This window comes from Palaemon carinicauda, chromosome 8 (assembly GCF_036898095.1).
Source record: "Palaemon carinicauda isolate YSFRI2023 chromosome 8, ASM3689809v2, whole genome shotgun sequence".
Taxonomy (NCBI): domain Eukaryota; kingdom Metazoa; phylum Arthropoda; class Malacostraca; order Decapoda; family Palaemonidae; genus Palaemon; species Palaemon carinicauda.
In genome coordinates this window covers 157,662,352-157,689,528 of record NC_090732.1, presented here as the reverse complement: position 1 = coordinate 157,689,528, position 27,177 = coordinate 157,662,352, and the positions used below count along the sequence as shown (strand labels likewise).

The 27,177-nt window shown below is 45.9% G+C and overlaps 2 protein-coding genes across 2 annotated transcripts in view; both read left to right on the top strand.

Moving 5' to 3' along the window:
* The window catches only part of LOC137646051 (uncharacterized), an 82,083-nt gene that overhangs the window by 7,566 nt on the left and 47,340 nt on the right, over nucleotides 1–27,177 (top strand). Inside the window, exon 2 of the mRNA XM_068379202.1 lies at nucleotides 15,276–15,521. Within this exon, the coding sequence (XP_068235303.1) occupies nucleotides 15,348–15,521 (174 nt within the window). The 5' untranslated portion in view covers nucleotides 15,276–15,347. The remainder of the gene's footprint in view (nucleotides 1–15,275; nucleotides 15,522–27,177) is intronic.
* Nucleotides 11,976–12,587, top strand: LOC137645518 (uncharacterized). Its single transcript, XM_068378324.1, has one exon. It carries the CDS (start codon nucleotides 11,976–11,978, stop codon nucleotides 12,585–12,587), a length of 612 nt encoding a protein of 203 aa, XP_068234425.1.

Genomic DNA, 27,177 nt, shown 5'->3' with positions numbered 1-27,177 from the left:
TGCTTTTCTACTGAACTGGTCCCATCTCGACCTGTACGCATTCCCACCGTTCAAGATAATAAACAAAGTTCTGCAGAAATTCGTCTCGCACGAAGGGACACGGCTGACGCTGGTTGCTCCCCTTTGGCCGGCAAGAGAATGGTTCACAGAGGTACTTCAATGGCTAGTCGACATCCCCAGGACTCTACCTCTAAGAGTGGACCTTCTACGTCAACCTCACGTAGACAGGTTGCACCCAAACCTCCACGCTCTTCGGCTGACTGCCTTCAGACTGTCGAAAGATTCGCTAGAGCTAGAGGCTTTTCGAAGGAGGCAGCCAGTGCGATTGCCAGAGCAAGAAGAGTTTCCACTCGTAGAGTCTACCAGTCTAAGTGGGAGGTCTTCCGAAGCTGGTGTAGAGCCAATTCAATATCCTCTACCAATACCTCTGTGACCCAAATAGCTGACTTCCTTCTACATCTTAGGAATGAGAGATCCCTTTCAGCCCCTACGATTAAAGTATATAGGAGTATGTTGGCTTCAGTTCTCCGCCACAGAGGTTTGGACCTGTCTTCCAACAAGGACCTTCAAGACATTCTTAAGTCTTTTGAGACGTCTAAAGAACGTCGGCTTTCCACTCCAGGCTGGAATCTAGACGTAGTCTTAAGGTTCCTTATGTCATCTAGGTTCGAACCTCTCCAGTCAGCTTCCTTCAAGGACCTTACCCTCAAGACTCTTTTTCTCGTCTGCCTTGCAACAGCTAAGAGAGTCAGTGAGGTTCATGCCTTCAGCAAGAACATTGGTTTCACAACCGAATCTGCAACATGTTCTTTTCAGCTTGGATTCCTAGCAAAGAACGAACTTCCTTCACGTCCTTGGCCTAGATCGTTTGAAATACCTAGCCTCTCCAACATGGTAGGTAACGAACTAGAGAGAGTTCTTTGCCCTGTCAGAGCTCTCAAATATTACCTTAAGAGGTCTAAACCTATTCGAGGACAGTCAGAAGCTTTATGGTGTGCCATCAAGAAACCTTCGAGGCCCATGTCCAAGAATGGGGTTTCGTATTATATAAGGCTTCTGATCAGAGAAGCACATTCTCACTTAAAGGAGGAAGACCTTGCATTGCTGAAGGTAAGGACCCACGAAGTAAGAGCCGTAGCTACTTCGATGGCCTTTAATAAAAACCGTTCTCTGCAGAGCATAATGGATGCAACCTATTGGAGGAGCAAGTCAGTGTTTGCATAATTTTATCTGAAAGATGTCCAGTCTCTTTATGAGAACTGCTACACCCTGGGACCATTCGTAGCAGCGAGTGCAGTAGTAGGTGAGGGCTCAGCCACTACATTCCCTTAATCCCATATCCTTTTTTAACCTTTCTCTTGAATGCTTTTATTGTTGTTTTTATGGTTGTTACGGTTGGCTAAGAAGCCTTCCGCATCCTTTTGATTTGGCGGGCGGTCTATTCATTCTTGAGAAGCGCCTGGGTTAAAGGTTTGGTAGAGGTCCTTTAGTAGGGGTTGCAACCCCGTGTACTTTGGCACCTTTGGGTTGATTCAGCCTCCAAGAGGAACGCTGCGCTCAGTAAGGAAGACGAACTTTATAAAAGAGGCAGAGTAACGGTTCAATTCGACTTCCTTACCAGGTACTTATTATTTCATTGTTATTTGAGATAACTGTTATATGAAATATGGGATACTTAGCTATCCTTTAATCTTGTACACTGGTTTTCACCCACCTCCCTGGGTGTGAATCAGCTACATGATTATCGGGTAAGTTTAATATTGAAAAATGTTATTTTTATTAGTAAAATAAATTTTTGAATATACTTACCCGATAATCATGATTTAATCGACCCTCCCTTCCTCCCCAGAGAGAACCAGTGGACCAAGGAATAATTGAGGAGGTGTCAACAAGAAGTACTTGAGTACCTGGCCACAGGTGGCGCTGGTAAGTACACCCCCTTCTAGTATTGTGATAGCTGGCGTATCCCTCCATAGAATTCTGTCGGGCAACGGAGTTGACAGCTACATGATTATCGGGTAAGTATATTCAAAAATTTATTTTACTAATAAAAATAACATATTTCTCATCTGAACAAGATTAAATGGGTTACTTCATCATTATTAGGCATTTCGCACTGTTTTGCCTGTGATTACCATATTACATAGACTTTTCATAAAGGAAATACTGTATCTACTTTGAACGAATTAGGTTCAGAGACATTTTTTTCTATTCAGTGGTTTGCTTCTCATTAAGTAATCACAGCCCATACATAAGGAAATTGTCTATATTTGGGCATTTGTTCCGTAACTGACATACAAACCACGCTTTTTCAATATTAATCTTACCCGATGATCATGTAGCTGTCAACTCTGTTGCCCGACAGAAAAATCTAAGGTCGGGATACGCCAGCGATCGCTATACAGGTGGGGGTGTACACAACAGCGCCATCTGTCGAGTAGGTACTCAGATACTTCTTGTCAACAAGAACTCAATTTTTCCTCTGTCGTGCCACCGGCAAGACCTACTTGGATACGCTGTTGTTTCTGGAGTTGTTTTTCACGATTTTGGTGATGTATTCGCTCTAGATTTTAGCCTTCGCTATTCAGGAACCTTTATCATTAGCTTATCAAGCTTTTTGATTAGATTTGGATTAATTGTTAATGAACTTTGCTAGATTTTGGATTTCCCCCTTGACTATTTCTAGAATTCAAGATGTCTGACCATTCTCAAGTCCCTAAGTACAGGCAGTGTAGCGTTAGGGCTTGTTCTAGGCGTCTTCCGAAGGCCTCCATAGATCCTCACACCGTTTGTTCCAATTGTAGGGGTAAATCCTGTCAATTGGAAGATCGATGTGAGGAATGCGCTGGGCTTTCGGAATTCGATTTTAACGAATTCCTAAAGAATGCACGTAGGCTAGAGAAGGATAGGATCAGGAGGAGTTCTTCTCGCTCTTTTGATTTTTCCTCTCCCCATGCCCCTCAACCTACTCCTTCCCCTGTAGTGGTGACTCCCGACCCTGCTACTAGTGCTCAACCCTCCATGGTGGACATGATGCGTGCCATTCAGGCTCTTGGTGACAGAGTGGAGTCATTAGCTAATGACCGGAATCAACTTTTGGCAGACGTCAAAGAGTTGAAAGCGCAAAGTGCAGTGGGAAGTGTAGTGAGTGCAAGTGAAGTGAAAAGTGTCAGTGTCAGTGTTGCGCATGAGGGTACATCTGTTCGTGCCAGTCGTCCTCCCAGTCCGGGACCTCTTGCAAGCTCCCAAGCCCAGGGGAGAAGCAATGTCGAAGGACCAAAGGGTTCGACAGGCCTTGATCAGCGTACGGATGTACCCTCAGTGGTTGCGGACGTATCTGTCAGAGATCGTCCCATTCACAAACAGACGAATGAGCCCTATCATTCCTCGTCTGTGGAAGAAGTTTCGAGGAAGAAACGTTGGACCAAGGTCTCACGACCTCTCAAGCGTAAGGTCCCTTCCGAGCGAGTCCAACGGCCCAGGTGTAGCCACTGGGTCAGTTCGGACTCGCCGCAGTCTTCCGAAGACTGCACACCTCCCAAGAGAGGTAGAGTGGTTCCGCAGCAGGCAACTACTCCGTCTGTTGCCGCACCAACCACGGTAGACCCTAAGTGGTCCATGCTGCAGACTATGCAGTCTCAGCTTGCTTCCTTCATGCAGGAGTATCGTGCTGAGAAGGTTGACACTGTACCAGTTAACCTACAACCTGCCACGGTTGTGCGCTCAGCAGATACTGCGGCTGCCTGCTCCCACACTCCACCTGTGAGATCTCCACCACCGATGCGCAGTCGACCCTGCCAGACGCATGTTCATGCTGCACCCTCCGTTGACATGCGTGAGCTACCGCATCAGCAGTGGGAAGGTGCTGTCGAGCTGCCGTGTTTTGACGCAATGCGGTATGCTCCGCAACCCATGCGGCATGCTCCGCAACCCACGGCAGTCCCTCCCACGCACCAGCACTCCGCTTTTGTTGTTGCCAGCTCGCAGACTGACCAGCAGCGGCATGATGTTGGATCCGCAGCAGCTACGCATGCACCCGTGCTGCCAGATTCAGCCGTTCAGCTTTCTGCTCCACCTTTGCCACTTCCTCCTCAGCTTTCGGATGATGGAGTATCTGATGACGACGAAGCTGCGCATTTGGACGATCCGCACTCCGACTTAGAAGAACCCAAGTCTACGCCTCCCTCCTTAGACTTTAGGAAAGTCCTTGCCCTCTTCAGGGATTTGTATCCGGAACAGTTTGTGTCTGCAACCCCTCGCTCTCCTCCCTCCGAGTTTGCTTTAGGCATGCAGTCAGCAGCCCCTGCCTTCACCAAACTTGTACTCGCACGCTCATCCAAGAGAGCTTTGAGGGTTATGGGAGAGTGGTTGCAGTCCAAGAAGCAGCTGGGAAAGACTGCTTTCATCTTTCCGCCTACCAAGCTTGCTTCCAAATCTAGCGTCTGGTATGCCACGGGAGAGGAACCCGGCTTGGGAGTTCCTGCCTCTGCCCAGGTTGACTTCTCAAGTCTGGTTGACTCTCCCCGCAGGCTGGCTATGAGACGATCTAAGATTTGCTGGTCCTTTTCTGACATGGATCATCTGTTGAAGGGAGTTTTTCGTGCTTTTGAGATCTTCAACTTCCTCGATTGGTGTTTGGGAGCGTTAAGCAGAAAGACTTCCCCTTCGGATAAGGACTCTGCCATGCTTATCATGTCTAGCATGGACAAAGCCATTCGGGATGGGTCTGGTGAGCTTGCGGCTTCGTACGTGTCGGGAGTGCTTAAGAAGAGAGACCATCTTTGCTCCTTCTTGTCGGCTGGGATCACTCCTTGCCAGAAGTCGGAGTTGTTGTTTGCTCCGCTTTCCAAGTGTCTCTTTCCGGAAGAGCTGATCAAGGGGATGGCTGCCTCGTTGATCCAGAAGGATACCCATGACCTGGTGGCGTCCTCCGCACGTAAGGCAAAAGCTTTACCTTCCGTGCCTAGACCTAGGATGGACACACCAGCGTCTAGGTTCATCCCGCCCTTTCGTGGCAGAACCTCCAGCAGAGGAGGTACCTGTGCCGACAGTCATCGTGGCAAATCGAAGAAGGGTTCCAAGTCCTCAAAAGGCAGAATCTGACTGCCTACCTCTCCAGACAGCAGTGGGAGCCAGGCTCAAGAACTTCTGGCAGGCTTGGGAGAACAGAGGTGCAGACGCTCAGTCTGTGAAGTTGCTAAGGGAGGGGTACAGGATTCCGTTCTGCCGCAGTCCCCCTCTAGCAACTTCTCCCATCAACCTCTCTCCCAACTACAAGGAGAAGGACAAAAGGCTAGCGTTGCAACAAGAGGTGTCGCTCTTGCTACAAAAGGGAGCGGTAGTCATAGTCCGGGACCATCAATCCCCGGGCTTCTACAACCGTCTCTTCCTGGTAGCGAAGAAGACAGGAGGTTGGAGACCGGTGCTGGACGTCAGTGCTCTCAATGCTTTTGTCACCAAGCAGACGTTCACAATGGAGACGACGAAGTCGGTCCTAGCAGCGGTCAGGAAGGAAGACTGGATGGTCTCGTTAGACCTGAAAGACGCGTACTTTCATGTCCCCGTCCATCCAGACTCCCAACCTTTCCTAAGGTTCGTCTTTGGAAAGGTCGTGTACCAGTTCCAAGCCCTGTGCTTTGGCCTAAGCACGGCACCTCTTGTGTTTACCAAACTGATGAGGAATATTGCCAAATTCCTTCACTTGGCAGACATCAGAGCCTCCCTCTATTTGGACGACTGGCTTTTAAGAGCTTCGTCAAGTCGTCGCTGTCTGGAGAATCTCAGATGGACTATGGATCTGACCAAGGAATTGGGTCTCCTGGTCAATATAGAGAAGTCCCAACTCGTCCCATCCCAAACCATTGTCTATCTAGGTATGGAGATTCAGAGTCGAGCTTTTCGGGCTTTTCCATCGGCCCCCAGAATCAGTCAAGCCCTAGAATGCATCCAGAGCATGCTGAGAAGGAATCGATGTTCAGTCAGGCAGTGGATGAGTCTAACAGGGACACTTTCATCGCTGGCCCAGTTCATCGAGTTAGGGAGACTCCACCTCCGCCCCCTTCAGTATCATCTAGCTGCTCACTGGAGAATGGACATGACGCTAGAGGCGGTCTCAGTGCCTATTTCCGAAGAGATGAGGTCTACACTGACGTGGTGGAAGAACAGCATTCTTCTCAAGGAAGGTCTACCATTGGCTGTTCAGACCCCTGACCACCGTCTCTTCTCGGACGCATCGGACACGGGCTGGGGTGCGACACTGGACGGACAGGAATGCTCGGGCACGTGGAATCAGGAGCAAAGAACACTTCACATCAACTGCAAGGAGCTATTGGCAGTTCATCTGGCCTTGATAAACTTCAAGTCCCTCCATCTAAGCAAGGTGGTGGAGGTGAACTCCAACAACACCACAGCCTTGGCGTACATCTCCAAGCAAGGAGGGACTCATTCGAGGAAGTTGTTCGAGATCGCAAGGGACCTCCTCACTTGGTCAAAAGATCGAAAGATTTCGCTGGTAACGAGGTTCATTCAGGGCGACATGAATGTCATGGCAGATCGCCTCAGCCGGAAGGGTCAGGTCATCCCCACAGAGTGGACCCTTCACAAGAATGTTTGCAGCAGACTATGGGCCCTGTCGGGTCAGCCCACCATAGATCTATTCGCTACCTCGATGACCAAGAGGCTCCCGATGTATTGTTCTCCGATTCCAGACCCAGCAGCAGTTCACGTGGATGCCTTTCTTCTGGATTGGTCCCATCTAGACCTGTATGCGTTCCCTCCGTTCAAGATTGTCAACAGGGTACTACAGAAGTTTGCCTCTCACGAAGGGACACGGTTGACGTTGGTTGCTCCCCTCTGGCCCGCGAGAGAATGGTTCACCGAGGTACTGTAATGGCTAGTAGACGTTCCCAGGACTCTTCCTCTAAGAGTGGACTTTCTGCGTCAGCCGCACGTAAAGAAGGTACACCCAAGCCTCCACGCTCTTCGTCTGACTGCCTTCAGACTATCGAAAGACTCTCAAGAGCTAGAGGCTTTTCGAAGGAGGCAGCCAGAGCGATTGCCAGAGCAAGGAGAACATCCACTCTCAAAGTCTACCAGTCGAAGTGGGAAGTCTTCCGAAGCTGGTGCAAGGCGAATGCAGTTTCCTCAACCAGTACATCTGTAACGCAGATAGCTGACTTCCTTTTACATCTAAGGAATGTAAGATCCCTATCAGCTCCTACGATCAAAGGTTACAGAAGCATGTTGGCAGCGGTCTTCCGCCACAGAGGCTTAGATCTTTCCACCAACAAAGATCTACAGGACCTCCTTAAGTCTTTTGAGACCTCAAAGGAGCGTCGGTTGGCCACACCAGGCTGGAACCTAGACGTGGTTTTAAGGTTCCTGATGTCAGCAAGGTTCGAACCGCTTCAATCAGCCTCTTTTAAGGATCTCACATTGAAGACTCTTTTCCTCGTTTGCTTAGCAACAGCTAAAAGAGTCAGTGAGATTCACGCCTTCAGCAGGAACATAGGTTTTACATCTGAAACGGCTACATGTTCCTTGCAGCTTGGTTTTTTAGCTAAAAACGAGCTTCCTTCTCGTCCTTGGCCCAAGTCGTTCGAGATCCCAAGCCTGTCCAACTTGGTTGGGAACGAACTAGAGAGAGTACTTTGCCCAGTAAGAGCTCTTAAGTACTATTTAAGACGTACAAAGCCATTACGAGGACAATCAGAAGCTTTATGGTGTTCTATCAAGAAACCTGCTTTACCGATGTCTAAGAACGCAGTTTCTTATTACATCAGGCTTTTGATTAGAGAGGCCCATTCTCATCTGAAGGAAGAAGACCTTGCTTTGCTGAAGGTAAGGACACATGAAGTTAGGGCTGTCGCTACTTCAGTGGCCTTCAAACAGTACCGTTCTCTGCAGAGTGTTATGGATGCAACCTATTGGAGAAGCAAGTCAGTGTTCGCATCATTTTACCTCAAAGATGTCCAGTCTCTTTACGAGAACTGCTACACCCTGGGACCATTCGTAGCAGCGAGTGCAGTAGTAGGTGAGGGCTCAACCACTACATTCCCATAATCCCATAACCTTTTTTAATCTTTCTCTTGAAATGCTTTTTATTGTTGTTTTTTGGGTTGTACGGAAGGCTAAGAAGCCTTCCGCATCCTGGTTGATTTGGCGGGTGGTCAAATTCTTTCTTGAGAAGCGCCTAGATTAGAGGTTGTGATGAGGTCCTTTAGTATGGGTTGCAGCCCTTCATACTTCAGCACCTAGGAGTCGCTCAGCATCCTAAGAGGATCGCTAGGCTCAGTAAGGAAGACGTACTTAAAAAGGCAGAGTAATGGTTCAAGTCGACTTCCTTACCAGGTACTTATTAATTTTATGTTTGTTATTTTGAATAACTGCTAAAATGAAATACGGGATACTTAGCTTCTAATGTTAACATGTATGCTGGTCTCCACCCACCCCCCTGGGTGTGAATCAGCTACATGATCATCGGGTAAGATTAATATTGAAAAATGTTATTTTCCTTAGTAAAATAAATTTTTGAATATACTTACCCGATGATCATGAATTTAAGGACCCTCCCTTCCTCCCCATAGAGAACCAGTGGACCGAGGAGAAAATTGAGTTCTTGTTGACAAGAAGTATCTGAGTACCTACTCGACAGATGGCGCTGTTGAGTACACCCCCACCTGTATAGCGATCGCTGGCGTATCCCGACCTTAGATTTTTCTGTCGGGCAACAGAGTTGACAGCTACATGATCATCGGGTAAGTATATACAAAAATTGATTTTACTAAGGAAAATAACATATTTAATAGGGATTTGTTACGTAACTGAAATACAAACCACGCTATTTACATGGGGTAATTACTTCGGCGTAGCTGAACGACGAGCCATAAAAGTTTTAACGAGGGTTTCCTACCCCGCCGCTAGTTAGCGGGGGTGGTAGGGAGGGGTAGCTAGCTAACCCCCCCCCCCCTCCCTCACACACACCGGTGATTAGCTCACTTTACTTTTGGCTCGGAGAGACGTCAGACGTGTCTGCGCTCTCCTCCGTTTTTGACTGCCATAATTTGTTTGCATTCTCTTTTCAGAGTGTGTGAAGTTGGCCTCTATTTCTCATCATGCATACGTGCCCTGGACTTTCTGGCCGCCCTTGTGGTACCTTTATGTCGGCCTTGGACACTGATCCTCACTCCTTATGCCCTCAGTGTAGGGGCCAACGGTGTGATAGGTCTAACGTATGTATTGAGTGTAGGGAGTGGTCTACCTCCCAGTGGGAGAGGTTTGCCCGGCGACGCAAGAAGAAGGCTAAAAGGGATATTTCTCCTTCGGAGGTTTCTCGGAAGAGAGAAAATCCCAAGACCTCTTCTTCCGTCGCCCTTTCCTCCTCCGAAGCTCCCACTCGAGCGGCCTCTCCCGAGAGGCCGGCGAGTGGTAGCGTAGACCGCAGTGCTGTTAACCGATCCCGGGATGAGGGAGAGGTAGTTGCCTCCCATAGTGAGGTAGCTGCCCCTCCTCCCCCGGAGGAGGAATTTGTGCCTAATAATGATCTTTTGCTGATTTGGGCTTCCTTGGGGCTACAGGGTTCGCCCTCCAAGGAAGCTCTGTTTGACATGATCAAACTGGGTGTGGCTGTCAAACAATCGCCAACTTCAGCGGAGATAGATCCTCTGTCTGTGGTTGACGTTCTGGTGACGGAAACATCCCGTGGGTCTAGCCAAATGCCCGTTCCTGTGGCTGAGGTAGCTGAAGGCTTAGACTTCCCCTCCGAACATCCTTCGAGGGAGGAGCTAAGTCCCACGGTCTCTCCTGCCGGTGATTCTCCCTCTCGGGGGAGTTCAGTAACAGAGACTCCTCTTCGGAGGCCCACCGATGGTCAGCTTGCTGATCCCACGGCCCCTCGTGGGCGTATAAGGCAGAAGGCTCGTCCTCCCCTTCGCCGTAGAGGCCTTCCTTCCCCTTTCAAAGGGGTTAAGAGGCGCCTCTTCGGCTCCTCGTCGCCACAGTCCTCTGCGGAGGAGACGACTCGCCGTTCCCCTGTCCTGCCAGCTACCAACCTAGACCTCTCCAGGGATCGTTCGCGATCCCCTTCGGAAGATGGTCGTCCTTCGGGACATTGTGACCTGTCGCCCAGACCATCTACTTCCAGAGTTCCTGATGCACGTGACGCGCCACCTGATACTGCCACTGCGCAGTCTCCGGGCCCTTCGGGGCTGAAGGGGCTTGAGCGCAAAACTGCGCCTCTTGCCCTCAAGCGACAGGCACCGCCTGAGCGCTCACCTGCCGATGTTGCTGCTGTTTCTGACTTAGCGCCTCGGCGCTCACCCTCAGGCGTTCGCGCCTCCGTTCCTGTTACGCGCCAGGGTCCCCCTGCGCGCGCACGCCCTTCGGCGCCCCGGCGCCCTCCAGCAGTTTCTGAGGTAGCACGCCAGCGCTCACCTGCGCATACGCAAGAGCTTTTGTCAGCCCTGTCTACATGTAATGATTCGGCTCCTGGAATTGATAATATCACCTATTCAATGATTAAACATTTACCCACAGAAACTAGATTTTTTTTACTCAGTATCATCAATAGAATTTGGAAAGAGAGTCTATTCCCTAATATTTGGAGCATTTGTATAATTTTAGCCTTTTTGAAACCTAGAAAAGATAGCATCATTATGACCAACTATTGGCTGATTGCATTAACATCTTGTATATGTAAATTGATGGAAAAGATGGTGAACGTACGACTGGTATGGGTTTTAGAACAGAAAGGACTTATTAACCCATCATAGTGTGGCTTCCGACGAATGCGATCCTGCTTTGATGTCCTAGCAAGATTAGAGGCATCAATTTGTGAAGCTTTTGGCAGCAAAAAGCATCACATATCTATTTTCTTTGACTTGGAGAGGGCATACGATACCACCTGGAGACATGGTATTCTTCAAACCATTCATGAAATTGGATTGAGAGGGGAACTGCCAATGTTTGTTAGATCGTTCCTGAGTAACCGTCAATTTAAAGTTAGAGTAGGAAATACATTCTCATCAATTCATAATCAAGAAGGCGGCATTCCACAAGGCAGTGTCCTTAGTGTAACATTATTTGCCTTATCCATAAATGGTATTAGTAACGTAATCCCTCATGATGTCATGCACACCTTATTTGTCGATGACCTCTCTATCTCATTTGCAGCATCACGAATGGCTGTTGCTGAAAGAAAGATTCAGCTAACTATTAATAGGGTAACAGAATGGGCTGCCAAACGAGGATTCAAGTTTTCAGCTTCGAAAACTGTGGCGATGTATTTTTGCCGTATAAGAGGTATTCATCCGGACCCTGACTTATACATATATGGGAAAAGAATTTCTTGCAAAGATGAGACCTTGTTTTTAGGGTTATTATTTGACAGTAAGTTAACATGCGTTCCTCATATTAAAAATTTCAAAGTTAAATGTATTCAGTCTCTTAATTTGATTAGAATTTTATACCATACTTCTTGGGGTGCTGATCGAAAGCACCTTCTAATGCTTTACAAAGCATTAATTGCATCTAAAGTTGCATATGGATGTGAAATATATTCCTCAGCAACAAAAACAACATTGGCATTATTAGACTCTGTACACAATGCTGGAGTAAGACTAGCCAGTGGAGCTTTTAAGTCATCTCCCATATCTAGTCTGTTAGTAGATGCTTGTGAAATGCCTTTGGAGCTTCACCGCCAGTCATCGCTGGTTCGATACTGGTTTAGACTTCAGAGGCTGCCAAAGTCACTCACATATGAAACTGTTAATAATTTAAAATGTACTAGTTTTTATGATAATCATCCTAGATACCCTAAACCGTTAGAGTATAGAGCTTTAAGAGCCTTGAAGGACTATGAAATCCCCAAGGGTAAAATTTTACCTGTAGAGTACTCTAAAATACCTCCATGGAATCTACCCTCTGTAGATTTCTGTAAATGTATATTAGATGCAAAATGAGAAACATCAAAGGAGATAATGAGAGTTACTTTCTTGGAGCACATAGAATGCCATAAGGACGCTGTTTTCGTTTTTACGGATGGATCCAAATCCAGCGCTGGCGTTGAATTTGGGATATGTTTTCCAAATTTTAATCGAAGCATTAGATTACCTGACCAAGCATCCATTTTTACAGCTGAATGCTATGCTATTTTAATGGCAGTCAAGGAAATCTTCCGGCTACCTCATAAAGATTATGTTATTTTTAGCGACTCCTTGAGTGTATTGATGGCAATGAACCACTTCAATTCACTGCACCCAATAATAATCGAAATTCTTGAATGGCTATATCTACTGGGAAATAGAGGTAAGAATATTAAATTTTGTTGGGTTCCTGCTCATGTCGATATAAAGGGAAATGAGGAAGCGGACTCTCTGGCAAAGGATGCAGTTCATAGCTGTATAAGAAATAACTTTTTACTACCTACAAAAGATATGTACCCCGTAATTCAGTCCGTACTTAGAGAAACTTGGAATTTTTATTGGAAGTTGGAAAATCAAAAAATGAGTGAAAATGTTAAATCATCTCATCCAAGGGCATATTTTGATATGCAAAGGTCAAGAGAAGTGGTAGGCTACTATGCCGAATGAGAATCGATCACACCAGATTGACGCACAGCTTTTGGATGAGTGGAGAACATCAGCCATTTTGTGAAGATTGCTTGGTGCCACTGACTGTATAACATATATTAACCGAGTGTCCAAGTTACTTGACCAAGAGAATACGCCATTTTCATAATTGTAAGGATAGCAGTGGCTTTTACATACTATCTAAAATTTTGGGACCTGAATGCAATGTGGATTGCCTTTTTAAATTTCTTATGGATACTGGTTTATTTAATAAGATTTAATCATGAGTGGAAATAAGATGCATAATATTAGTTAACGATATTCTATCGCATCAATGACCTTTGCTGTTACGATGCCAGATAATACCTAATAATCAATCAATCCTCCTCGGAACGTGGTTCGGGTCCTCAGGTCTCTTAAGAGGCCTCCCTACGAACCATTACGCCAGACTTCTGATCGCCACCTTACCTGGAAGACGGTGTTCCTGCTAGCTTTGGCCTCGGCCAAGCGAGTCAGCGAACTGCATGGTCTCTCCTACGACGTCGCCCATTCAAGGGGATGGGGGGAGGTAACATTCGACTTTGTCCCTGAGTTTGTTGCTAAAACTCAGAACCCGGGAGTGCCGGATCCTAGGTTCGACTCTTTCCACGTCTCGAGTCTTTGTTCTGTAACAGATGACCCAGACCATCTCCTACTGTGCCCAGTCAGGAGTCTGAGGTTGTATCTTAAAAGAACAGCTGCAGTCCGCCCCCAGGTGCGAGCCTTATTTGTTAGCACCAGGGAAACAAAGAGGAGGGTCACCACTCACCAGGAATACCATCTCGGCCTGGATCCGCAAGGCGATCCACCTGGCCTTGAGTTCTGACCCTGCTCCGTCACGGCGCCCTAGGGCGCATGATTTCAGGGGCGTAGCTACGTCCCTGGCCTTCAAGAAGAACTTTTTGGTGACGCAGGTCCTGCAAGCTGGGGTGTGGAAGTGTCAGACCACCTTCACAGCCCACTACCTGCAAGACGTGACACACAGAAGGCTCGATACGTTTTCTATCGGCCCTGTGGTGGCTGCACAACAGCTGGTCTAACTTCAGGCTCCTAATTGGACAAGTAGAGCAGAAGGTTGAGGGCATTGTTACCCGGTTTTAGTCTGTGTGAATGAAAAGATCTGTCTGGCCCTTTTCTTTTCTTCATCCTCTCCTCCCTTGGAGAAAAACAGCATCCTGGGTCCTTTGCACAGCTGACCTCGAACCTCTGCAGGTAAGCCATGCTTCCTTGTGTTCCTAGTACAGTATTAAGTTGTAATACTGTCATGTCCCCATACCCTAACGAGGTGGTATTGGGTAAGTCCTAGCCTAGATTTCCTTCTAAAGAACTCCAGGTCAACTTCTAGGACATGTCACTGCTCACCTTCACACATGACCTACGTAGGCCGCAGCAGCCCCTCAGCTGTCTGCGAGGCGCAGGGGCCCCAACCCTTGAGTTGCTTTATGAACTCGGGTTCGGGGCCCCCGGGCAAGCTAAAGCCAGTATGGCAGGGGACTTACCTCCCTTCTTAAGGGTTGAGTCACCCCATGTAAATAGCGTGGTTTGTATTCAGTTACGGAACAAATGACAAATTCGTAGATAATTTGTATTTTTCCTAACGATACAAACCTTAGCTATTTACAGTTATGTGCCCACCAGCCCTGTCCCCCAAGATAAGTCCTACCTCTAAGTACTGTAAAGTGAATCAATCACCGGTGTGTGTGGGGGGCGAGGGGTAGCTAGCTACCCCTCCCTAACTAGCGGCTGGGTAGGAAACCCTCGTTAAAACTTTATGGCTCGTCATCGGCTGTCGCCAAAGTAATTACCCCATGTAAATAGCTAAGGTTTGTATCGTTAGGAAAAATACAAATTATCTACAAATTTGTCATTTTTTATGATAAAACAAAGTTTTATGAATACTTACCTGGCAGTTATATATATATTTTAAGTCCCACCCACCTCCCCTCAGGAGACAGGTCGGGCAAGAGATGATCTGAGGAACAGAAAATGGGAATGATTCCAAGTACCACCCTGTAAGGGTTGTTAAACACCTAACCGAACAACTACCACTCGGCGGTTGCCGCGAGTTTTGAAAAATCTGCCGGACGACAGAGACTATATATATATATATATATATATATATATATATATATATATATATATATATATATATATATAGATATAGATATAGATATAGATATATATATATATATATATATATATATATATATATATATATATATATATATATATATATATATATATATATATATATATATATATATATATATATATATATATATATATATATATATAACTGCCAGGTAAGTATTCATAAAACTTTGTTTTATCATAAAAACTTCATTTTTCCTAACTATACTGTACAAACTTGAGTCCTTACTTTTCTGCTAACAGCAACCCCCTTGAAAGTCCCAGCTGGTATCTAAGTGAGTTTTAGTGAGCCAGTGGGAGGTTCGGTTGCCTCCCTGATTCTGGCAGGTAACTACCTGTCGGTCAATTAACACTGCCATAAGTTTATAATTTCTGTATTCTCAGCTTCACTGTTATCATTCTCCTATGTAAATGACTTAAACACAATTTACTTTAAAAGATTTGTCATATTTATAATAAAGTAATTGATTTTCTGAAGGAGTTGAATTATCTTTGGTATAATCTTTTTATTATTTGCAGGGGCCAATAGTATTGAAACTTCTGTTCCTTACCAACTTCACAATTTATCGTCAGTTCAAGCGATTAGGTACTATGGCAGATCATACAGAAGATAACGATCCCTTTGAAGAAGATATTGTATTTGATCAAGCAGGTCTTTTAGGAGGAAAGATGCCCAGATCACGTCAGCAGTCAACAGTTGGATTTCTGCCTACATTTATGCTGTTCATTAGAACAGTGTTTCTGTGTATAGCATTCATTGGATTGGTAAGTAATAATTTAGTTTACTGTGAAGATGATATTCAAGTGTAAATCAAGGAAACTTTTATAATCTTAATTAGTAAAAAGTTGATCTGACACTAAATACAAACACTTTCACTCTTTTTTAGGGGATATACTTTCGACAAAGCTAAAAGACTAGCCATAAGACTTTTAGCATGGTGTAAGTACCCCACCTATAGATAGGGAGGGTAGGGGGTAGTACCGGCTAACCCCCCCCCCTCACACACACCCACATACACCAGTATAGTCTCGTCACTTTTGCTTTTGGCTCAGTTGAGATTCAATGTTCATCTCTTTCCCCTGCCCATACTGACTGGCTATTATCAGACTTACAGTATCTTTTTTTTTCTCCTTTCAGGTTGTGAATGTTTTTCTTCTTTCTGGTTGCCTTGCAAACTTGTCCTGGGCTTGAAGGGCACAAATGCTGTACCTTCATGTGTCTGGTTGAGACGGACCCCATGCGCTGTCCCCGACCCGCTGAGGACCACCATGTAACCAGGACGATATCTGTGAGGAGCGTATGGAATGGTCATCCTCCTAATGGGAGAAGTTTAGCAGGTGGCACAAGTAGAATTCAAAGATGGATTCTTCTTATTCGGGGTCATCCTCAATGTTGAAGAAACTATGCCTTTCTTTTCCACCCTTCAATCTCTACCCGAAGCTGCTTCTCCCTTGGTCTCCTCAGGGAACCGATTGAGTGGGAGTGGTGACCCTTTAACCCCTGGACAACCCTTAGGTTCGAAGGACGTTGCTGCTTCAACTAGCGATTTAGTGGTTTGCGGACTGTGACCAGTGGTAGCACCTGAACTGCCTAGTGTCCGAATACCGACCACACTCCAACGTTCACTACACAAAAATCTAGGTAAAAGGTCAAGAGAACGGAGCACTGGGCACCACCCCTTGATTTATACTTGGCAAGGGGACCCAGCTAAAAATATAATTGCATTATATTCTTCAGAGATAAGCCGTTTTCAGGTTATTTAAGAAACAAAAAAAATTGAAAAATAGTGATACTAAGAAAAAAAAAAATAGTGGCTGAGAAGGGGACACAATGGTAAAAGGAACTGGAATGAAATGCTGTCTTCATAAAAAAAAGAAAAATATTTATTTTGTAAAGGGAACAAAAAAATTTATATCATTCCTGAGAGAAAAAATACAAAACTAAAGTATGAAAAGTCAGATCTTCAATAAACAAAGGCAGAGACCTAGATATATCCATGGCAGAGCCTCATAGGAATCAACCCTCTAAAAGTTAACAAGACAGAAAAAATTGATTTGAATAACAAAAAACAAGAACTATTCACATGCTGGACACAATTATGGGTTCTAGATGTAAGTATAAACAAAGGCACACCCTAGCCGGGTATCTGTTTGGGATACATTCAAATATAAGTAGCTTGCCTCACGATCAAAAGGATTATAAAACAAGGCAAAACTAGAAGCTCCAGGCAAACTTGCTTTTAACAGTCTTCTCCAGGCTGACTAGCAACATAATTAGGTGCAGGATCATGCAGTATTATTCCAGAGAAAATTCCAGACTTATGACAGGAAAGACTTCAAGCTTAAAGGAGAACCTCGAAACACTGTGGTTCATTATCTGCATGAACAGTCAACCAGGTTTGGGCATTGACAACACAAAAGTTTGGCTGCCACTGAAAACTTTTCTATGCCACTTTATGTTTGACTTCTAGTTTTCACTTCAAACTCCACAGGGAGTAGTACGTGCTGCCCCCCCCCCCCCCAAAAAGGTGTTTTTAAATATTAAACTTAGCCGGTGAATATATAATAGCTGACGTCTCCGACGGCTCGACAGAATTCAAAAACTCGCGAGCGATCGCCATGAAGGTAGCGGGTGTGCCCACCAGCGCCGACTATCGGCCAGATACCGCATATACATGTAAACAGCTCCAGTTCTTCTCTGTCGGTTTCATCGACAAGTCGATTCCACTCGCTATTATGACCTCGAGTTTTCTACCGAATTGGTGAAGTACTTGGTTTTGGTTTTATTGCTTTCGCCGTGTTGGATTATTCAATACTATCCTCAAAAGAAATGCTTTTGAAAGGAGAGTAAAAGTGTTTTGCCCTTGCTCTTTTATCTCTGGTTTTTTCCATAGAGTAAAAATGGCCGACCCTTCCCTTAGCGTACGGAAGTGTGTTTTAGGCTTTTAGCAATTATCTTATCACGTTATAAATTGTTGTTGTTAATTATAGATTTTCCTCTATATATTTTATATCTCACCCGCCTTTATTAGGCCTCTTTGATTAGCTTTCCATTTATACTAAACATCAAGATGAATTTTATGTTTTGTTTATATGCGGCCTTACCTATTCCTCCCCTAGCCGAGAGTAGGCGGTCCTAACTTGGAAACCGAAGTTAAACAACGTTGAGCCCATTCAACTTTTATTTTCGTTAAGTTTAAATCATTTGCTCTGTAAGAGTTATGAAATGAATATTTTTTAGTAGATATTTTATGAAAGATTTTCTTTGAATAGTCTTCGTGCTGTTTCAAAGATGAACTAACGTTTGGTTTATTTATGCTACGCAGTTTGAGCTCTATCGTTACGATAGAGAAAGAGAGAATCACGGTTTCACTTTGCAGAAAGAGTAAATCGATTTTGACGTTTTGTTCATTCTTCTTTCAAACTGAAGTGTTTTAAATACTAATTTAAAGGAACTTGTTAATTTTCAATTTCTTAGTCCTTTCAGTTTTTTCCTTTGGTCAAATAACCTGTTTATTGACGAAGGGTGAGTAGGCTTTTCTCTTCTGTGCGAAATCAAGAGAGAGAGAGAGAGGAAGAGAGAACGTTCCGATCTTTATTCTCGTCCCAAGCGAGTAACGTTGTTCTCGATTCAGTTTTTTACTCTCGTCCCAAGTCTCTGTACGGGGAGAAAGGATAAAACGTTTTTAGTTTTTATTCTCTTCCCAAGGCACTGTACGGTGAGAGATTGAAAACGTAATTTTTAATGAACTAGTGTTTAGTCTCCTCCCCAGTTACTGATCCTTTTAACTTTATATATTTCCGTTTTATTCGATATATATGTTTACTGATTTTTGCTTGTACTAATGTGCTTACATTATACGACTCATTTCGCAATTATAACCTTTTGATGTAGGGGAGAATTGCGTGCTTCAGGTAGAAATCAGTTTTATTCATGCCTAATGTGAAATTATTAAAAAATACGATTTCAGTGAAGTAAGTGCAAAAACAGAAAATCGTAGTGATAAAGTGATAATTGCGCAAAGTGTTTTTTAGTGCTGCGACCGAGGGTTCGTCTGTTTGTGCTTGTCGTTCACCTAGTCCGAGACCTCTTTCAGGCTCCCATGCTACCAGGGAGAAGTAATGTCGTAGGACTTATGGGGACGAGAGGCTTTAACCAACGAACAAACGTTCCCTCTATGGTATCGGGCGTGTCTAGCAAGATCGCCCCTACCATAAGACGAGCGAGGCTGTTTTTCTCCTCGTCATCCGAAGGCTTCTCGCAAAAGAAACCTTGGAGCAAAGTTTCTAGACCCTTAAAGCGGAAGTCAGTCCCTTCAGGACAGGTCCAGCATCCTGGCTGTAGCCATGGCGACAGCTCTGACCCTTTGCAGTCGTCGGAAGACGGTTCGCCTATTAAACGCAAGCGTAACACGGGGTCCGAGGGTCGCGGTAAAGGCAATGTTTTGCCAACACAGACGTTACCGTCGTCTCGGCCCGTTCCGACTCTTGTTGATCCTAAATGGGTTGTCCTGCAGGACATGCAGACTAAGCTTGCCTCCCTTATGGAGAAGTATGACGTTGAGCAGGTTCACGATGAACCTTCGCTTTCGAGTCGCCGTTACACTAAACGAGACTCTGGCCGTCAGCCGCCCAAATGAGCATTTACTCATCCTTTTGACGTTATGAAACGTGATGTCGGTAGTTTGTCATGTCAGTCACGTGACTTCGATCCTCACTCGCTGCAGTCCCGTGTTGACTTTCAGCCGCTGCCGCAGCCTCGTGTTGACGTTCAGCCGCTGCCGCAGTCTCGTGTTGACGTTCAGGACGTTCGCCAACCAGCTCAGTTGCCTTGTTTTGACGTTGAACGTCAAGCACCGCAGTCAGGAGTTGTTTTAACTGCTCTATCTAGGCAGTCAAGGCAGTCTCGACTTGACGTCGAGCGTCCTCCCGCACCTGTTGTTGTTGCTGGTCAGTCCTTTAAGCAGTTACATGACGTAGCGTCCTTGACTGCTACTGATGCTCCTTTGCGTGTGGACTCTGCTTGTCAAGCATTGCCACCACGGCAGGTCTCTCCCTTGCTTGAGACTTGGCAATTGTCGGACGAGGTTCCTTCAGATGAGGAAGTTGCTGATCCCCCTCCTACTGATATTCCCTTGGGGACTCTGTCAGACGGAGAGGAGCCTAAAGCTGCTCAGCCCTCTATGGACTTTAAATAAATCATGCTGATTTTTAAGGATCTTTGTCCGGACCATTTTGTAACTGCTGCTCCTCGTTCGCCTAAACGTCAGAGTTTACACTAGGCCTAGCTACTTCGAAGCCGTTGTTTTCTAAGCTAGTGCTCTCTCGCTCTTCTAAGAGAGCTTTACGTTTGCTAGGCGACTGGTTGATCACCAGGAGGAGTTTGGGGGAGACAGCCTTTGCTTTCCCTCCTTTTAAACTGGCTTATAGAGCGAGCGTCTGGTATGACACAGGAGAAGTTCTCGGCTTGGGAGTTCCTGCCTCTGCCCAGAGAGACTTCTCAAGCCTCATAGACTCTCCCCGGCGCCTGGCCATGAGACGCTCCAAGATTTTATGGTCGGCTTCAGAGCTAGACCATCTCCTGTTAGGAGTTTTTCGAGCGTTTGAAATTTTGCTGTACTATTATGTCATGCATAAACAAGGCTATCAGGGATGGCTCCAATGATCTGACAGCCACGTTCTCTGCAGGAACAAGACTATCAGGGATGGCTCCAATGATCTGGCAGCCACGTTCACTGCAGGAGTACTTAAGATGTAAGTGCGCTCAATGTGTTCATTGTCAAGACAAACTTCACTATGAAGACTACCAAGCTGTCTTGACAGCATTAAGGGAAGGCGACTGGATGGTCTCTCCCGACCTTCAGGATGCATACTTCCACATCCCGATTCATCCAAACTTTCAACTACATCTGAGGTTTGTGGACGGGAAAGTAATGTACCACTGTCGAGCACTGTACTCCGACCTCATTCCTGCTCCTCTTGTTTTTACAAGGCCCTTGCAAAATGTAGCAAGCTTTCTACATTTTTTGAGGATTCAGAGCCTCCCTTTATTTTGACGACTGGCTAATCAGGGCGTTCAACATTATATCGCTGTCTGGAGAGCCTCTAATGGACATTAGACCTAACCAAGGAGCTAGGTCTCATAGTGAACGTAGAGAAGTCGTAACTTACAGTATCCCATCCCAGACTATTCTTTTTTTGGGAATGGAGATACAGTGTCTGATTTTTTGGCCCTTTTCGTCTCCCGCAAGAATGGAACAAGCTCTGTTAAAAGTCCTTCACTTGCAAGAGAAAAACAGTTGCTCTGTAAGAGTTTGAACTAGCCTCGTGGGAACTCTTTCATCGCTGGAGTAGTTTATCTCTTTGGGGAGACTCAACCTATGCCCTTTCCTATTTCACCTAAAACATTGGAACAAGGAGAAGGGCTTAGTGAGTATCTCTTTCCCAATCTCCAACTCAGTCTAGATATGTCTGACTTGGTGGGACAGCAACATCAGACTTCGAGAAGGTCTTTCTCTTGCGATCAAGAACCCAAACCATGTGTTGTTTTCAGATGCAGCGGATTTGGGTTAGGGAGCTCCACTGGACAGTCTGGAAGGCTCGGTTCTTTGATCCACGGATCAGAAGGAACTCCTTTTAAGGCAGTAACATCTCTCCTTTGGCGAGATTTGTGCAGAAATGAATGTCTTGGCGGACAGCCTCAGCAGAAGAGGACAAGTCTTCTCCATGGAGTGGACGTTGCATAAGACTGTGTGCGAGAAGCTATGGATGACATGGGGTCTACCCACCATAGATCTTTTTGCTACTCTCTCTGACAAAGAGGCTCTCGACTTACTGCTTTCCAGTTCCAGATCCAGAGGCAGCTCACATAGACGCTTTCCTGCTGGACTGGTCTCACCTGGACGTTTATGCCTTTCCACCTTTCAAGATCCTAGACAAGGTGCTGCAGAAGTTCACCTCTCACGAAGGGACCAGGTTGACATTGGTTGCTCCACTCTGGCCCGCGAGAGAGTGAGTAACAGAGGTACTTCAATGGCTGGTAGATGTTCCAAGGAGTCTACCTTTAAGGATGGATCTCTTATGGCAGCCCCACGTAAGGAGTCTTCATCAAAGCCTCCCCGCGCTTCGTCTGACTGCCTTCAGACTATCGAAAGACTCTCAAGAGCTCGAGGATTTTCGAAGGGGGCAGCCAGAACGATTGCGAGAGCTAGGAGAGCATCTACCATCAAGGTCTATCAGTCGAAGTGGGAAGTCTTTAGAGACTGGTGCAAGTCATCATCCATTTCCTCTTCCAGTACCTCTGTAGCCCAAATTGCAGACTTTCTCCTACATCTGAGAAATGTTCGCTCCCTCTCAGCGCCCACTATTAAGGGCTACAGGAGCATGTTGGCGTATGTGTTCAGACATAGAGGCTTAGATCTGTCCAATAATCAAGATCTCCAAGATCTCCTTAAGTCCTTCGAGACCTCTAAGGAGCGTCGTATGGCAACTCCTGGATGGAACTTAGACGTGGTCCTAAGGTTCCTAATGTCCGACAGGTTTGAGCCATTACATTCAGCCTCCCTGAAGGATCTCACCCTCAAGACGCTTTTCTTAGTGTGCTTGGCTTCGGCTAAAAGGGTCAGTGAGATCCATGCCTTCAGTAGGAACATCGGCTTTTCTACAGATAAAGCCACATGTTCACTTCAGCTTGGTTTTCTTGGCCAAAAATGAACTGCCTTCTCGTCCTTGGCCTAAGTCATTTGATATACCTTGCCTGTCAGAGATCGTAGGCAACGAGCTTGAAAGAGTGCTGTGTCCATTTAGAGCTCTGAAGTTTTATTTAGCTCGGACTAAATCCTTATGAGATGGATCTGAGGCTTTGTGGTGCTCAGTTAAGAAGCCTTCATTGCCTATGTCAAAGAATGCTTTGTCATATTTTATTAGATTTTTAATCCGATAGGCTCATTCTCACTTGAGTGAAAAAGATCGTTGCTTGCTTAAGGTTAAGATGCACGAAGTAAGAGCTATAGCAACTTCTGTGGCCTTTAAGCAAAACAGATCTCTGCGAAGTATTATGGACGCGACCGTTTGGAGAAGCAAGTCGGTATTCGCGTCATTTTACTTAAAAGATTTCCAGACTCTTTATGAGGACTGCTACACACTGGGTCCATTCGTTGCAGCGAGTGCAGTAGTGGGTAAGGGTTCTACCACTACATTCCCTTAATTCCAATATCCTTTTAATCTTCTCTTGAAATGTTTTTAATTGGGTTGTACGGAAGGCTAAGAAGCCTTTCGCATCCTTTTTGATTTGGCGGGTGGTCAAATGTCATTTCTTGAGAGTGCCCAGATTAAGGGTTTTGATGAGATCCTGTTGTATGGGTTGTCGCCCTGGATACTTCAGCTCCTGGGAGTCTTTCAGCATCCTAAGAGGATGGCTGGGCTTCGTGAGGAAAGCGGACTAACAAGGCAGAGTAATCGTTAGAGTCAGCTTCCTTACCAGGTACCTATATTTATTTGGGTTTTGTTATGATATAACTGTCAAAAACTCTAAGCATATACGCCGTAAACTGTATTAATACTGGTCTCTACCCACCACCATTGGTGTGAATCAGCTATTATATATTCACCGGCTAAGTTTAATATTTAAAAAAGATATTTTGATTATAAAATAAATTTTTGAATATACTTACCCGGTGAATATATAAATTAAAGGCCCCCCTTCCTCCCCGATAGAGACCCAGCGGGATGAGAAGAACTGGAGCTGTTTACATGTATATGCGGTATCTGGCCGATAGTCGGCGCTGGTGGGCACACCCGCTACCTTCATGGCGATCGCTCGCGAGTTTTTGGTATCTGTCGAGCCGTCGGAGACGTCAGCTATTATATATTCACCGGGTAAGTATATTCAAAAATTTATTATATAATCAAAATATCATAATTAGTTGAAGGGACTAAAAATATAACAGACTACAAATGTAGTATAATGAAAATATGAAAAATAATTTGTACTTTTTCTTAACTATACTTAATTTTTCTACAGCAAAGCGGTGCCGCCTTTCTCCAGAGGGAAGTCTTTCTCTGATGACGACCTTTGCAGACCAACTTCCTCAGAGGTGGATGTTGATATCCCCCCGAAGGGCTTCGAAGGCTTTGTACATGATGAGTTCCCAGCTCCCGTACCCAAACGCTGTCTCTTCAGCCCTGTCTCCGAATTCCCTGACATCACCTGGCGCAGGTATTGCTTAGCTTGCCGCCGATGACGCTCCCCCTTGTTTAGAGTTCAATAAGCCTTTGGAGCGGGGCAAAGTCCGAGGCATGTTCTTGTCGGTCCTGAGGGTCACCTTTCCCATTCGCTGGTTAGGTCCTCCCCGGAGTGGTCTCCGCCATGCGGGACATTGAGAAGATGCCCGGCTACACCCATGCCTTTTTCTAGTTCCTCGTAGCATGGTTCGCCAGATCATGATGCTTGCACCCAGTGAGTTTGACGCTCTCCCATTTCACCTCGCCCTGTTCCTGCTTTGCAGTCCAGGAATTTTTGGCACTCTCCCTAGGGAGTCAAGACGATCTTGCTATCTTCGTTGGAGCGCTCTGCTCATCTCATCGCCGACCAGCGCTTGCCACCCACATCTCGCAGCACTGATAGGAGAATTGCCCAGATTGTCCATCACGATTCAGTCTCCCAGAGTCTGCTGTGATTCAAAGCATCACTCAAACCTAACGCACTACCAGGCCTTGGCGAGCAAGCAGTCTCTGCCTTGTCATGCGGTTTCAGCTCGCATACAGGCAGCACCCCATCTAGTTTCTGCATTTTGACAAGATCCAGAACACGAGGTTCCCTTTCCTCATGCTACCTGCTTCCTGAACGCAATCGCCCTTCTGCATGTGATCACCCACCTGCACGCAACCACGAAGCCTCTTCTAGGTCTTCCACTTTGGGTTGGGATCTAGTTCCTGATCGTGAATGTCCGGTAGCGCACAGCAAGGCAGCTATTCGCGACAACCCAGCAATGCATAACCGCCCGCCAGCATACAAGTGCACAGCAACGCAAAGCCACCCAACAGCAAGCGATCATCTAGCAGTGAGCTTCCACTCAGTAGCACACGAGCACCCAGCAACACACTACCATTTAGCAGCGAGCGATTGCCCAGTATCGCGTGACCACCCAGCAGCACCGCACTCCCACAAAGCAGTGCAGAAGAATACAGGTTATGAAGCTGCAGTTAAATGCTCTTTCAGAGTGTATTATTCACAAACTCGCTCTAACAAGATAGTGTGTGACAGCATGCTGTTTCCAATACAATCGGGTAAGAGAGCACTTTCACTTCAACAGATGGTGAAACTATGGACTCCTCGTAGGCAGTCTCCAGCCAGTGGGCATCCCAGTGAGCCTCCGTCCTCGGTTCCGACCTTCATTAAGGATGCTCCTTGGTTAGATGAGTTGGTGAGAGCAGTTCGTCTGCTGGTGACCGGGTAGGCGCAGACGCCCGCAGGTAAGCATTTTCTAGCGGCTTCAACCAACACACCTTGTATTGCATTGGAGACTACTATTCCAATAAAGCTCTCCTCTCCTCCTCCTGACCTGAGGTGCAGGTCTTCTGTTCTGTGCTCATCTCAGGAACGTCAGACTTGATCATCGTGTCACCTATTAGGTCCAAGGTGAGCAACCTACCTGGAGCTGCCGAGGCATTACAACAGGATTTTTCCCATTTGGAGATGATGCCCTTAATGATAACCAAGAAGAAAAGAAGTCAGAAGCATCTTACTCCTCCAGGTTACACTCTTTACCCCCCTCCCCCCCCCCCCCCCCCCCGTGCAGCCTCCACACATCTGTCTACCCAAGGATACTTCCGAATCCTCCATACGCAGGGAGGATGCAAGACCTTCCATGCTGGCAGTTCCTGCCCCCCACAGGAATAGTAAGGACTCCAAGATTGTGCTGAAGAACTGCTTGGCTAGAATGTTTCCCATCCTCAGGAGAGGTCCCACAGCTCTTCAGTATCGGGGGGAGTAAATGACGACGAGAAAGGCTTCGATGACTAATAGGGGAACGTCTAGGCTCTTCAAAGATGATTAACACTCATCCCGTGCTCCTATGGGTGAGAGCTCGGGGGTGGATTAGGATCAGAATTCTGGGTATAACAACTACTTCCCGGGGCAGCGAGTCCAAGATATTCAAAGGCCGAACAGAAGGAGACCAACCACATGTTCTGGCAGGTGCTGGCCTGGATGACCCTTCCGCAGCTCCTCTGGAAGGAAAGATACTGTTGTAGACTATCTGTATGGCACCCAGAGACCCTCCAAGCCTGGTGCAGGTTTTCCTGGTTGAGAGTGTTGAAGAGGGCCAGTTTCCCTCCCTGAACTACTGTAGCTGTAGCACCATGCTCAACGCTACAAGGAATGACCGCCAGAGGGAGTTGGCGCGGTTGTGATACGATTGTAGTAGGGGAACCAGGGTAACCTCTATTGTGGCTACCCTTCTAATTCTGCCATGTATCCCCCTCGAAGCGTAAAGGCTATTCGGGGTGCAGATTGCCATGTGGCGTGTCAAGAATACGTCCCCTGATTATATACGATACCCTTGAGAGTACTGTAATCTTAAGGGTACTCGCACCAGAAGTTAGAATTCTGTGAAACCTTTGGTTTGATTCTCTGGGAATATCACTGTAGTCATAAATACCCTTGGGAAGCTACTAAAGGAACCTTCCATCAGGACGTCATGGCCATCTCACCCGAAAATAGATTTTTCCCTTCGTTCAAAATCCGTTTAGTAACCCACGATCAGATTACTCACTGCTAAGTAATCAAATGGAAAGTGTGGACCAGGAGGAAGATCTCGGTATTATTATCAGCAGGGATTTGACGTTCACCCAACAGAGCATAAAAGCTGAAAAGAAAGCACAAAAACTGATAGGGTACATAAAGAGACAATTCAAATATAGAAACAAGGACACTACAACAGCTGTACACATCATTAGTAAGACCCCATCTAGAATACGGTGTCCAATCCTTGGCTCCAAATATCCAGAAGGATATAGATAAACTGGAAGCATTACAAGCTAGGGCCACTAAACTAGTTCTAATACTACGGCAATTTGGATACAGACGGAGAGTGGAACGTTTGAATTGATTTGGTCTACAAACTCAACAACTAAGGGGACAGTTAATAGAGACATTCAAAATTCTTATAGGAATAACAAATGTAGATTACAACAATCTATTCACGCTTACCACAAATCAGTCCATAGGTAACGGATACAAACTAGAATTGAGACGATACAGCACCACTCAATATGGAAATTTCTTTACATGCAAAATAGAAAATACTTGGAGTAGACTTCCAGCGGATGTAGTAATCATTAACATGGCTAAAGAGTTCAAGAATAAGTTAGACAAGATTGTAAGAACACTCTAAATGCTTAAAGTGAATTGCCCAAACAA